The sequence below is a fragment of the Zophobas morio genome, unplaced genomic scaffold (assembly GCF_036711695.1).
Source record: "Zophobas morio isolate AGI-343-1 ecotype UQ-CSIRO unplaced genomic scaffold, CSIRO_AGI_Zmor_V1 ptg000031l, whole genome shotgun sequence".
In the NCBI taxonomy this organism is placed as follows: domain Eukaryota; kingdom Metazoa; phylum Arthropoda; class Insecta; order Coleoptera; family Tenebrionidae; genus Zophobas; species Zophobas morio.
In genome coordinates, this window is record NW_026972136.1 from 3563637 (window position 1) to 3578919 (window position 15283).

A 15283-nucleotide genomic window follows, 5' to 3' on the forward strand; every position below is an offset into this window, starting at 1 on the left:
ATTCGAGAAACTAAAAAATTCAAAAACTACATTGTAAAAAGGATGAAATTATTGAAAAATCCGAAAAATACTGAAAAATTAAAAATTGAGAACATCAAAAATTTAAAAGTTGAAAAATACAAAATAAACAATAAAAATCGACAAATTTGAAATCGAAAAATTACAAATCGAGAAACAAAATTCGAAGAATTAAGAAAACCAAGTATAAAAATTTCCAAAAACTGTAAATACACAAAAATGAAAATGACCTGACTTGACCTCTAAAATATGGTACAATTTAAAATCGAGACACTTAAAAATTAAAAATCGAGTCAATGAAAAATTTAAAATTGAGAAATAAAAACAGATTCAAAATATCCAAAAATCATAAAGACGAAAAATTTCCAAATTAAAATCGAGACATCTAAAAATTGATAAATTGTAACAATAAATCTGAAAATTGAAGAATTAAATATCGAAAAATAAAAAAATACAAAGGTAAAAAGCCTATACATTGTAAAAAAGAGGATCAAATTATTGAAAAATCGGAAAAATACTGATAAATTAAACTCGAGAAATTCAAAAATTCAAAAGTTGAAAAATTCAAAAGTAAACAATAAAAATTAAAACTCGAGAAATTCAAAAATTCAAAAGTTGAAAAATTCAAAAGTAAACAATAAAAATCGACATATTTGAAATCGAAAAATACAAAAATTGCAAATCCAAAAATTTCAAATCGAGAAACAAAATACGAAAAATTAAGGAGTATTAAAATATTCAAAAATCGTAAAAACGAAAAATTACAAAATCAAGAAATCAAACGATGAAGTTATTCAAAAATCGAAAAAATCTGAAAACTAAAAAATTTAAAAGTTATAAGAAAAAATTTAAAAATTTGAAACTGTAAAATTGAAAAATTAAAAGTCCAGAAAGAAAATTCGAAAAATTAAGAAAATCAAGAATAAAAATCTCCAAAAATTGGAAAAATCTAAAATGAAAATTACCTGACCCTGACCTGCCTTAAAAAATTGAAAAATTTAAAATTGAGAAATGAAAAAAAATTAAAACCGTGAATTTCAAAACAGAGATGCTAAAATTTGAAAAATCTAAAAAAAACAAAATTTAAAATATCCAAAAATCGTAAAAACGAAAAAGTTCCAATTTAAAATGTAAGAATTGAAAAATAAAAAATCGAGACATGAAAAATTTAAAAGGTAAAAGATCAAAAAATTGAAAAAGGCAAAAAAGTAAAAAATTTATAAATTGTAGAAAGAAGAATGAAATTATTGAAAAATCGGAGAAATTATGAAAAATTAAAAATGGAGAAATTCAAAATTTTAAAAGTTGAAAAAGTCAAAAATAAAAAATAAAAATTGACAAATTTAAAATCGAGAAACAAAATACGAAAAATTAAGAAAAGTAAAAATTAAAATATCCACAATTTCTAAAAAGGAAAAGTGAAAAATAGGAAACCTTGAAACATTAAAAAATACAAAAATTTTACGGAGAATTTAAGGTATTACAAATCATGAAACAGAAAAATTAGAATTTCTTAAAATTATAAAACAAAAAATGCAAAATTAAAATTGACAAACTAAAAAACGAGAAATTGAAAAATTAAAAATCTAGCAACTGAAAAATCAAGAACAATCGAAAACTGAAAATTTCAATAGTTAAAAAATCTAAAAATGGAAAAGTTATAAGTGGTAAAATTATGAAAGAAAAGAAAAATCAAGAATCCATAAATTGAAAACAAATAGCAAAATTGGAAAAATAAAAAAAAACAAAAATTACAATGTCTAAAAATCTTAAAAAAAACAGTTTCAAAAATTAAAACGAAAAATAAAAAATCGAGCAATTAAGAAAGTTTAAAATTGAAAAATACAAAAAAAACTATTGAAAGTTCAAAAAAACTTGGTCCAAAGGTAAGTTTAAAATAGGGTCTTTAAACTATTTGCTTTAGAATTAAAATAGTTCCGTTTTTTTTTTTCTAAAGGGGTTTTGTTTGTAAAAATTGTTGTCAATATATTGTTTATTATTTCGGCTTATATTTTATTGACTTGGAACGTGTCTTTTCTGAATTGATTAATTCATAATTTAAGACTTTTACTTTTTGTATTGTCTTTCATTTTCTATCTATACTATTATTTACTGTTTTTAAAATTTCCAAAATTTTCAATTAATATTTTTAACGTTTTTAAAAAAAACAGTTCTCGTTTTCCTGTCCAATTTCACTGAATTTTGCCATGTTGAAATATTTTATGCTCAAAAAAACCTCTCATCCCTTAAAGCAGTTTCATAACTTACATTTAAAAAAAAAATCAAAATGTTTTCGTTCCCAAACAACAAATCCGTGTCGAAAACCCGCGCTTCTTCATATTTCGCGGGTTCTAATTACACCTCTTCAGTTTCCTTCGTCCATCACCACCACCACCGCCAAATCAACGGTTTTTTCATCCGCGCCAATTCTCAACCAATCACAACAACCCCACGCTAATTTTTGCCCATCATTAATCGATCTTCCTTCGTCCGGTAACCAGCAAGTGCATCGTGCTCCTCAATTCCCATCACCATGCACTCCTCAAAGTACCCCATCGTGATGTCCAACGGCCAGCGCATCTACCACAACCCGTTACCATCGCCACCACCCCCTCGGGGCAGCGAAGTCTTCATCGGCAACCTCCCTCGCGACCTCTTCGAGGACGAGCTCATCCCGCTGTTCTCCCAGGTGGGTCCCATCTACAAGTTCCGCCTCATGATGGACTTCTGCGGGAACAACCGCGGCTTCGGCTTCGCCACCTACTGCTGCGTGGAGGACGCCCACCGGGCCGTGGTGCGCTTCAACCGGACCTACGTGAGGAGCAGGACCAGGAGGTCGTACATTTCGGTGCACGTGTCGCTGGACAACTGCAGGTTGTTCTTCGGGAACGTCCCGAGGGATACGGCCAGAGGGGAGATCGAGGCCGAGTTGATGCGGCTGGTGGACGGGGCGGTGAGGGTGATCGTCTACACGGAGAGGACGAACCCGAGCCGGAATCGAGGGTTTGCGTTCGTCGAGTTCGAGTCGCACGCTGTGGCCGCCATTGCTAGGAGGAGGATGCTGGCGGGTGTTGGTAATAATATTTGGAGGGACCGCGATGGTAAGCACCATAAGCTGTACGTGGACTGGGCGGAACCTGAACCCATCGTTGATCCAATGGTACTGACGGAGGTAAGCCAATGGTAGTGGGTTAGGGGTTATGGGTTCGGGTTGGGATTAGCGGCATGGCGTCGGAAAGGTACAGGCGGACATGAAATTGGAGAAATTTGATAAAAAAGTACGTTAAAACGGTTTACATTTTAAATTACTGGACATAATTGGAGATTTTAAAAATACTAAAATGTTAAAATTCAAAATTGTATGAGAAATAAATGTGTAAATGACTTTATGTCGAGTTTTATCGCATCTGAAGCACCATCCTTTTTAATATTTACTCTTATTTTTAAAAATATGTAATATAGAGCAAGCAATTTATATATTAATCAAGAGTTTTCTTAAATATTTTTTTATTTAAAAAATACCTTTTTAGTTGAAAAATATATATTTAAAGTAAGTTTTTATTTTACTAGTGGTATTTAAGGTGTTCATACACTTTAAAAGCTGCAGTCACAAGTTCTTAAACTGTTTTCAAAACAGAGTCCCTATAAAAAATATTTGAAATATTTGAGTAAATTTCAATATTTTTCATTTATTTGCATTGTTTTACTTAAGTAGCTGAATTTGTTTAATATCGTTTTAATAAAAAATGGTCTAAGGTTACTTAGACAGAACTTCTCTCGTTCCTGAAGTACAGTCCAACGTTTCCAGCTTCTTCAAAAGAATATAAATATTTAATTATGTATTATATAAATTTGGGAAATTTGATTTCTTTTGTTACAACTTTTATACGTTCAAAAAATAGATAACACCAGTCACAGTACAAGAAAAAAAGTGGCCTTTGAGGAGATCGAACCCACGACCTCCGATTATTGGATTTTGTTGGGAAAATGTGGTTGTCCAAGGTAAAAAATCAAAGCGGATTCATAAACCACAAGTACAATGATGTGTTGTTTTATGAAATTACTATACAAAATTTTTGGATAAATGCCATTATTTTGGTCACATTGACAAATTTAGTACAGTCCAACAAAACTCGTTTATTACAAAAATTATAAAAATTTGATAACTCAAACTCAATGTTTAGAAAATATTACGCCTTAACCATGAACACTTTTTTGGAACCAGCACGGCCAGATCCCAGATTTTTTTGAGGATTTTTAGACAACTTTTTCAAAAGTGAAATTTTGCACTATTCCTCCATCAAATTTCGAGCCATTTTCGACCCTTTTTGAGACTTAACCAAACATATTTTCTTGTAGATTTCGAGATCTAGAAGTCATTTCCGGCCCCGTTTTTTTCGATGACTCGAATCGTTTTTCAGAATCGCCAAATGAAATAATTAGAGCGATTTTTAGAATTTTCAAAAAATTCGAAAATTGGAAAATCAAGAAATATAAAGCCGAAAATATTGAAAAATCGGAAACGTCCAAAATCCAAATAATTAGAAGTTAAAAAATACAAATTGAAAAATTTGAAATAGAAAATTCGAAAAATTAAAAATCCAGAAATAAAATTTAAAAAATTAAGAAAACCAACAATTAAAATATGAAAAAATTATAAAAACAAAAAAATGAAAAATGACCTGTCCTGCCTAACTAAAAAATCGAAAAATTTAGACTCGAGACACTGAAAAATTAAAACTCAAAAAATGAAAAATTTAAAACCGAGAATTTCCAAACAGATGGTAAAATTTTAAAAATTGAAAAAAACCTAAATCTACGATATCCAAAAATCGTAAAAACGAAAAATTTCACAATTGAAACCAAGAAATTGTAAAAAGTGAAAAATAGAATCGAAAAATCGGAAAACTGAAAAATTAAAAATCGGGAAACGGAAAAATTCAAAAGCTAAAATATGCAACAATTCAAAAAGTAAATGTAAAAAACCTTAAAATTCAATAAAATGAAAAATCCAAAAATAAAAAAAACAAAAATTAAAATATATATAAATTGTAAAATTGCAAAATAAAGAAATCGAAAGAGGAAAAATGGGAAAAATCGAAAAACTGAATGATTAAAAATTCAAAAATTTAAATGTTGAAAAATTTAAAACTTGAAAAAAAAAATTGAAAAACTTGAAACTGAAAAATCGAAAATTGTAAAAACAAAAGATGAAAAATGAGGTGACCTGACCTGGAGGCACTGAAAAATTAAAAATCGAGAAATAAAAAATTCAAAAGCTAAAATATCGAAAAACTGAAAAAATCAAAAGTAAAAATTGTAAAAATTAAAGGCCTTCAAAAAATGAAGAAACGAAAAATCTAAAAATTGAAAAACCCGACAATTAAAATATCTATAAATTGTAAAATCAAAAGTTGCAAAATCAAGAAATCGTAAGATGAATTTACTGAAAAATTCAAAAAACTGAAAAATTAAAAGTGGAGAAATTTAAAAATTCAAAACTTGAATAATTTAAAAGTAAACAATAAAAATCGAAACATTGAAACCGAAAATTCGAGAACTTGTAAATCGAAAAATTTAAAATTGAGAAACAAAATACGAAAACTTAAGGAAACCAAAAACAACGACATCCAAAAAATGTAAAAACGAAAAATTATAAAATCAAGAAACCCAGCGATGAAATTATTGAAAAATCGGAACAATCCAAAAACTAAAAATTTAAGTCGAGAAATTCAAAAACTCAAAGTGAAAAATTCAAAGGTAAAAAAAATAAAAATCGAAAATTGTAAAAACAAAAAATTGAAAATGACGTGACCTGACCTGACCTGAGCTAAAACTCGAAAAATTTAGAGTCGAGACACTGAAAAATTAAAAAACGGGACATGCAAAGATTTAAAACCAAGAATATCAAAACATACTAAAATTTGAAAAATTGTAAAAATCCAAAATTTCAAAATTAAAACCTAGAAATTCAAAAGCTACAAAATCGAAAAATTGAAAAAAGACAAAAGTAAAAAACCTAAATATTGAAGCCTTTCAAAAAATTTAAGAAACGATAACTCTAAAAATTGAACTATCTATAAATTGTAAAATTGAAAAATTGCAAAATCAAGAAATCAAATGATGAAATTATTGAAAAATCGGAAAAATCAAAAAACTGAAAAATTAAAAATGCGGAAAATAAAAAATTCAGAAGTTAAAAAAAATAAAATTGGAAAATTTGAAATTGAAAAATCGAAAAATAAAAGGCGAGAAATAAATTCAAAAAATTAAGAAAACCAATAATTAAAATATCCAAAAATTGTAAAAACAAAAAATGAAAAATGACCTAACCTGACCTGACTTGACGTGACCTAACCTGACTCGATCGAAAAAATCGAAAAATTTTGAACTGAGACTGAAAATTTAGATTCGAGGTACCGAAAAATTAAAAATAGAGATGTGAAAAAATTTAAAACCGAGAATTTCAAAGCCGACCCTAAAATTTGAAAAATTGAAAAAAAACTAAATTTACGAATCCAAAAATCGTAAAAATGAAAAATTTTTAACTTAAAACCCAAAAATTAAAAATCGAGACACTAAAAAATTCAAAAGATAAAATATCGAAAAATTGAAAAAGGCAAAATTAAAAAACCAAGTTGTAAAAGCGAAAAATTACAAAATCGAGAAATCGAAAGATGAAATTATTGAAAATTCGGGGAAATCGAAAAATTGAAAAATTAAAAATCGGGAAATTAATAATAATTCAAAAAATTAAGAAAACCAACAATTAAAATATCCAAAAATTGTAGAAACAAAAAAAGAAAAATGACCTGACCTGATCTGATATAAAAATTGCAAAAATTTAAAATTGAGATACTGAAAAATTAAAAATGGAGAAATGAAAAATAATAAAATCGAGAATTTCAAAACAGATACTAAAATTTCAAAAATTGAAAAAATCTAAATTTACGATATCCAAAAACAGTAAAACCACAAATTTCAAATTTAAAAACGAGAAATTGTAAAAATTGGAAATAGGAACGAAAAATCTTAAAAAATAAAATTAAAAATCGAGAAACTGAAAAATTCAGAAGATAAAATATGGAAAAATTAAAGGCAAAAGTAAAACGCATAAAAATTGAAGACTTTCGAAAAATTGAAGAAATTAAAAATTAAAAACTGAAAAAACAAAACATTATATATATATATATATATATATCTATAAATAATTGTAAAATCGAAAAATTGCAAAATCAAGAAATCAAAAAATGAATTTATTGAAAATTCGGAAAAACCAAAAACCTGAAAAATTAAACATGGGTAAATTCAAAAGTTCAAAAATTCTAAAGTGAAAAAAATAAAAACTGAAAATTTGGAAATTAAAAAACAAAATATAAAAAATCGAGAAATATAATTCAAGAGAGTAAGAAAACAAACGATTAAAATATCCAAAAATTGTAAAAAAAGAAATGAAAAATCACCTGACTTGACCTAACCTGACCTGACCTAATCCAACCTGATCTAAAAAATCGAAAAATTTCGAATTGACACTGAAACATTAAAAATCGAGAAACGAAAAAATTTGGAACCCAGAATTTCAAAACAGATGCTAAAGAAAAATTGAAAAAACCTAAATATACGATATTCAAAAACCAAAAATTTCAAAATTAAAACCGAGAAATTGTAAAAATTGAAAAATAGGAACGAAAATCGGAAAACTGAAAAATTTAAAATTGAGAAAGTGAAAAATTCAAAAGCTAAAATACAGAAAAATTGGAAAAGGCTAAAGAAAAAAAAACGAAAAATTGAAGAAACGAAAAATCTAAAAACCGAAAAAAAAAACAAAAATTAAAATATCTATCGAAAAGAAATCGAAAGACGAATTATTATTGAAAACGGGAGAACTAAAAAATTCAAGTTAAAAACAAAAAAAATTGAAAAACGATAAATTAAAAATCGAGAAATAAAATTCAAAACATTAAGAAAACCAACAATTAAAATATAAAAAAATTGTATAAATAAAAAAATTAAAAATGGCTTGACTTGACCTGACGTGACCTTATCTTAAAAATCGAAAAATGAAAAATTCAAAAGCTAAAATATCCAAAAGTAAAAAATGAAGAAATGAAGAATCTATAAATTGTAAAATCGGAAAATTGCAAAATCAAGAAATTTAAAGACGAAATTACTGAAAAATCAAAAAACTGAAAAATTAAAAATGGAGAAATTTAAAAATCCAAAAGTTGAAAATTTTAAAAAAGAACAACAAAAATCGAAAAATTTGAAACCGAAAAATCGAAAAATTGTAAACCAAAAATTTAAAATCGAGAGACAAAATATGAAAAATTCAGAACACTAAGAATTAAAATACCTACCCAGAAATTATAACAACAAAAACAATAAAAATAGAAAACCTTGAAAAATTAAAAAAATCGAGAAATTTTAATTCGAGATTGTTAAAAATTCAAAAGCGAGAAATTAAAAAATTAAAAATTGAAACTGAAAAGAATGACACAAGTAGAAGAATATGTTGGTTTACGAAACTTAAATAGCATTTTGATAAAATTGTTGATGGGCATAATTAGACAACGTTTTTATTATTATTAGTTTGGTCGTATCAACAGATTTTGGTTAGTGTTTCGAACTTTCTGATGTTTCGATTTTTCAATTTTCTGTAATTCTAGTTAGTCAGTTTAAAATTTTAAATTTTCCCGATTTCTCAATTTTTCAATTTTTTGATATTTTAATTTTTCAACTTCTTTTTCTCGATTTTTCGGTTCATCGATTAATAAAAAATAACTCTTTTTCTTGGCATCTCGGTTTTCCGATTTTTAAAATTTTTTATTTGTAATGTTAGATTTCTCGAATTTTCAAGTTTTTGATTTTCCAATTTGTCATCATTTAGATCTTGCAAATTTTTCAACTTTTCAATATGTTAATGTTTCGTTTTTTTGATGTGTCTTGTTGATTTTCTAATTTTCCGTATCTTCGATTTTTTAAAATTTTTCATCATTTCAGTTTTCGAATTTTTAAATATTCAATTTTTGTAATTTTTGGATTCTTCAATTTTCCGATTTTTGAATTTTTCTACTCCGTCTTTATTCTGTTTGACAGTTACGGTCAAATAACTATAGTGCCAACATTATTATTTTAAAAATAAATTTCATGGTCTACTAGAGCACTTTTTTTCGATGATTTAGTATTTTTACTTTTAAAGTATACAGAATCAAATTTCAATACACATTTAATCTCACCACTCCCATTTAGTACATTTTTTCCATTTCAGGTCAAAATCCTCTACTTCAAAAACGTCCCTCTGCACTGGTCGAGCGACCGTTTCAAGGACTTCATGGGCACAATTTTAAAAAATTTGACATTTGAGAAAATTTACAAAAAGGACAACTACGCATTTGTTCATTTTTACAACAGAGCTAGCGCTGAAATAGCCTTCCAGTTGCTAGAAGCAAGTAAGTAAAATCAAATTTTTTTTCGGTAGAATGTTAAACAATTTCGAAAAAATAATTAACAAAAATATTTTTTGAAGTGTCCCATTTCTTAATCTACTCTGGCCAACAAATGGAAGTGGAATGGGCCAGACCCTCCATCTACAGCAAGCGAAACAGAGCCAATCATCTACCGGAAAATCTGTGTTTGTAAGAATTCACATTTTTGACACCAAAAATATCAAAAACGTAGTAATTTGTACAGGTCGGTGCCCCCAAAAACACGCAAACTCATCCACAAATCGAAAAAGACCCCCAACTTTTCGCTGAACAACAACGCTAATTCCAGCAGTCCTCAAAACGATGTGTCTCCAACCACCAGCTCTGTGAGTATTTATTTATTATTTTTTTTTTACAAAACTAAATAATATAAAACACATCGTTTCAGACTGTCAGCGAATATAATTTACCACTCAGGTTCGAAATGCTTTCACTCGGCACTGGATTTTAATAGCAGTTAACTTATGATGTAATTATTATCCTCTTTTTTAGTATTATTTTGTTATTATTATATTTATTTAGTATTTATTATGTAGGAAGTGAGTTTAGTGTTTTACTTATTTGTTTAGGTGTAGATTTTTAATTTAGAATTAATTTAAAATCATTAAGCTGTATTATAATTAGGCAATATTATGTAAGTAATAGTATTTATAAACTTTAGATGTATATGGAGTATTAACAATAAATAAAATTTTTGATGAAATATGTAACAAAGTAAAGTCAGAAGTAGTATGAACAGAGAAGGAAATGTAGACATTTTTACTTTTTGTGACCGTAAGGAAATGTAGAAATGTCATTTCGGTCTAATGTCGCGCGACATTGGTTTTTCGTCTCGATTCCCAGCAAAGTCAGTTGGTATTGCATTTCCAAGAATCTGGTTTGTGCCGGTGGACAAAAAAACTCGACTTAAAGCCGATCACTTCCACATCTGCCAACTATTTTTAAAGCTTGATACTTACATAAATTATTTTCTATCTCCAGTAAACGTAATAAACCACCCCTTCAGCACAGACGTCCCCCTAACCCTCCTAACATCCTGGATATAAAACTCGATACAATGTAAATTTCATTTAAGACCAGCATAAGATAAATTTAAGTCCTTTCCTAATTTAGTCACTTTGTATAAAAGACGATGAAATTAACCCATTCTTCGCAGCTTCGATCTGGCTGAACTCAATTACTTAAAGTAAAAGGGAAGGAGATCCTTTAACACAAAGCTCTTATTTTTAACCCCACCGAGTATTAGGTCTCAAAATCATTTAACCCGTTTAATAAACTTGGAAATGTGCTGTTAAGAACGAATAATTTGTAGCAATTTTTTCTTGAAATTTCGCTCGAGGCGGTTTATTCACGGGAGCTAATATGCGTGAAATTCGGAGCAGCCTGTATCAGAAAAACGAAATGCAATAAGTTATTCCCGGCGGCGGTGTATAAAGGGCGGCTTTCAATAATCGTACGTCTTCTTGACCTTAAAGTGGAGCGGTTTGAAGAAATTGTGTTTTGCGGCGTGATGTCAAGGGTCTGAGTTTCAAGAAGGAAAGTAAGTACGTTTTGAATTAGAGTTAGAATGTGGGGAGAATATTTGTTAAAAGTGGTGACACTGGTGACAGTTGGTTAAGAATTCAAGAGGTGTTTGTTTACAGTGTTCGAGGTGAAGATCGTACTTTGAATGTAAAGTAGGCGGGAGAATTGTATGATCAACATAATTTATAATCGAGTAGTTCGTTTCTGAACGTGTGTCTGGGCTTATTTCGTTCGGGATACCATTTAAACCCAGATAATAAGTAATTAATTTAGAGTAGATTGACGGTTTCACGCGAAGGGTTATTCGGTTATAAATTATCGTGATCAAGGGCGGCTCGTTATCTTAGAATTTTACAGTTCGCTCTGCTATGTTTTATAAATTTTTTTTTAATAGAAATACTTTTCAGGTTCAGCGGGTTTTACGAAATATAAACTAGCGCTTGATAAAAGTTACAAGTTTCCTTAAATCATAGCAAAGCGATTTTTTTTTTAAATAATTGTTACTTTTTCTGAATAATTTTTTGAAACATACTGTAAAAACCGTTCAAAAAAGTTTGATTTATTGTTGAATCACCAATAAAGGAGCATATCGCAATATAAATTTTAAGAAGACGTCATAGAATTTTTAGAAGGGATGAATAAATGAATTTTAAGTGTCGATTTTATTTCATTATTATTAAATATAGACGGGCGTAAAATTACTGTATTCTCACATTTTTGAGTAAATGGGTTGGCTCGTTCTTAATTTGATCAATAAAAAATTAGAGAGTGATTAATTTTATTAAATTTATTTCATCTAACGAAAAAAAACTACAGTTTCAAATCCCGGACTTCTCATCTGTTAGGTAAAAACAGCAGCAACTGAACCGCCGATACTTTTGTAGAAGAACAAGGCAGATTATGAGATTCAACAAAATTTCACAAATTTGATGGGTAATGAGCGGACGTTATCAAGTTATTGGTACACGATATTTATATATAACATCTAAAATTTTATAACAATCGATTCAGTAGTTTTGAAGATTATCTGTCTAAAAAACTCCGGACAGACGGCAGACACACAGACAGACATAGGGAAAAGGGAAACCTATTGTTTTGTACTCTAGAAGTCATATAACGTACAGAAACCATGAAAGTAGCCGTTGGTGGGATGTACCCTATTTTAATACTTCCTTTGTTTGCGCTCGGGAAATAAAAGCAAGAAAATATTTGAGAAATATCGAATACGGAATACAAAAATAGGAAGTAAACAAAAAATGTACATTTTTAGGAAGTGAGTTTATTTTTCAGAAAAAAAAAATAGTGGTGAAATATATTGGGCAATTTTTCCGAGGTGGACCACCTCTACGGGTGTAATATCAGACAATATTCGCAAAATTTTGTTATGACCCTGTTTTTTTGACAATTAAAAAAAACAAATAAGAGTGCTATATTCCTAAAAGTTGTTTTAATACACGTAAATTTATTATTGAAATTATTAAAATGATCACGATTCTTTAAAACTACTTCAAAAACAAAACACAAAGGGTTCCCGAGATTCTTTCAAATTGTGTACATACTTTAAAAGAGGTCCTGGAAATTATTTCAAACTACTTCAAAAATAAAGCAATAGGTGGTACCTGAGATTCGTTGAAACTACTTCAAAATAAAACATCAGAAGTCCTCAAGATCCTTTCAAACCTCGAAGTTGTAATTTTTCGATTTTTCGGTGTCTTGATTTCTCAAGGTTTCGATTTTTCACTTCTTCAATTCCTTAATGTGTCAATTTTTAAATTTTTTAATTTTTCGATTTTTCAATTTTTCTTATTTTCAATTCCCCCATATTTCGATTTTTTGCTTTCTCAATTTTTTAGTACTCTAGTTTTCGGATTTTTCAAATTTTTCCGTTCTTCCATTTTTTTTCGATTTTTAAATGTTTCAATTTTTCTCGATTTTTCCACATTTCGGTTCGTTAATTCTTCAATTTCTCGATTTTTCAATTCTTCGATTTTTATTGTCAATTTTTTTAAATTGTACATTTTATTTTTTTTTCTTGATTCGATTTCTAGATCTTTGGACTTTCCGACTTTCAAAATTACTTCAAAATAAAGCAACAGGGGTAACCGACACTCTCTCAAACTACTTCAAGTCAAAATATAAGGGGTCCCCGAGATTGTTTCAAATTACTTCAAAACCCAGACAGAAGGGGTCACGGAGATTCTTTAAAACTACTTCAAAAATAAAACAAGGAGCTCCCCAAGATTGTTTCAAACTACTTCAAAATAAAATATGAGGGGTCCTCGAGATCCCTTCAAACTACTTCAAAAACAAGACAAGGAATTTCCGAAATTTCAAAACTACTACAACTTTTTTATTTTCAGTTTTTCGATTCTTCAATTTCTCGATCTTTCGCGATTTTTTTTATTTTTGGATTTCTGAACTTTCCATTTCTTCAGTTTTACGATTTTTAAGTTTTCCGATTCATCAGTTTTTTGATTTTTAAATTTTTCTATTTTTCATGTTTTGGCGTTTGTAACTTTTCGATGTCTTCATTTCTCAATTTTCGACGTTTCGATGTCTCGACTTCCCGATTTTTCGATTTTTCAGTTTTCCAATTCCTTAATGTTTCTATTTTTCAATTTTTTAATTTTTGGATTTTTTTCACATTTTTCAATTTCTGGAGTTTTAGATTTTTTGCTTTTTGATTTTTCAATGTTTTAGTTTTGGAATTTTTCAGTTTTTCGATTCTCGAATTTTTTTTTTGGTTTTTCAAATTTTCCATTTTTTTCACGATTTTTTCATACTTTGGTTCTTTAATTCTTCGATTTCTCGGTTTTTCAATTCTTTGATTTTTATTTTCGATTTTATAAATTGTAGATTTTTAAATTTTTTTGATGTTTATTCGATTATTACTTCAAAATAAAACAACAGGGGTATTACCAAGATACTTTCAAATCACATACTTCGAAAATCAGACCAAACTACTTCAAGTCAAAACACAAGGGGTCTCCGAGCTTGTTCAAAACTACTTCAAAAATCAGAAAGAAGGGGTCCCCGAGATTCTTTCAAATTACTTCAAAAATAAAACAAAAGAGGTTCCAGAAATTCTTTCAAACTATTCTAAAAACAAAATAAAAGGAATACCCGGAATTCTTTCAAACTACTTCAAAAACAAGACAATGGATTTTCGAAATTTAAAAACTACTACAATTTTTCTATTTTCAATTTTTTGATTACTCAAATTTTCGGTATTGTAGTTTTAAGATTTTTCAATTTTTCGATTTTTCGATTCTTCGATTTCTCGATCTTTCAAATTTTCGATTTCGCAATTTTTTATTTTTCAATTTCTGAATCATTCATTACTTCAATTTTTTTCGATTTTTCATATTTTGGCGTTTGTAACTTTTCGATTTTTCGATGTCTTGAGTTTTCAATACTCGATGTTTCGATTTCCCAACTTCCCGGCTGTTCGATTTTTCAGTTCTTCATTTCCTTAATGTTTCGATTTTTAATTTTATTAATTTTTCGACTTTGGAGGTTTTTGATTGTTCAATTTTTCAATTTGTCGAATTTTCGGTTTTTTCAATGTAGTTTTGGATTTCCCGATTTTTGGGTTTTTTCTCGATTTTTTCATATTTCGGTTCCTTAATTCTTCGATTCTCGATTTTTCAGTACATACTTCGATTTTTATTTTCAAATTTTTGAACTGTTTTCGCAATTTTTTATTTTTGGATTTCTGAATTTTCCGTTACTTCAGATTTACGATTTTTCAAATATCCGATTCTTCACTTTTTTGATTTTTAAATTTTTCGATTTTTCAATGTTTGGCGTTTGTAATTTTTCGATTTTGGATGCCCTGATTTCTCAATTTTGGATGTTTGGATATCTCGACTTCCCGATTTTTCGATTTATCAGTTTTTCAAGTCCGTAATGTTTCGAATGTTTCGATTTTTCAATGTTTTAATTTTTCGATTTTGCAGATTTTTAATTTTTCAATTTTTCAATGTTTTAGTTTTGGAATTTTTCAATGTTTCTTCAATTTTTTCTCGATTTTTCCATATTTCGATTCTTGAATTCTTCGATTTTTCGATTTTTGAATCCTTCGAATTTTATTTTGAATTTTTCGATTTTTTAAATTTTAGATTTTTTAAATATTTTATTTCTTGATCTTTCGGAGATTCAAACCCCTTCAAGTCAAAACACAAGGGGTCCCTGAGATTGTTTCAAACTACTTCAAAAACCAGACAGAACGGGTCCTCCGAATTTTTTTTTAAACT

General features: G+C 28.2%; 1 protein-coding gene across 1 annotated transcript; it reads left to right on the top strand.

The window, feature by feature from the left end:
- Positions 1 to 2514: 2514 nt before the first annotated feature.
- On the top strand, positions 2515 to 9960 carry LOC135139504 (probable RNA-binding protein 46). The gene is made up of 5 exons (XM_064069763.1): positions 2515 to 3190; positions 9287 to 9467; positions 9545 to 9653; positions 9709 to 9829; positions 9892 to 9960. The coding sequence occupies exons 1-5, from the start codon at positions 2552 to 2554 to the stop codon at positions 9952 to 9954; spliced, it is 1113 nt and encodes a 370-aa protein (XP_063925833.1). The 5' UTR covers positions 2515 to 2551; the 3' UTR covers positions 9955 to 9960.
- Positions 9961 to 15283: the final 5323 nt, after the last annotated feature.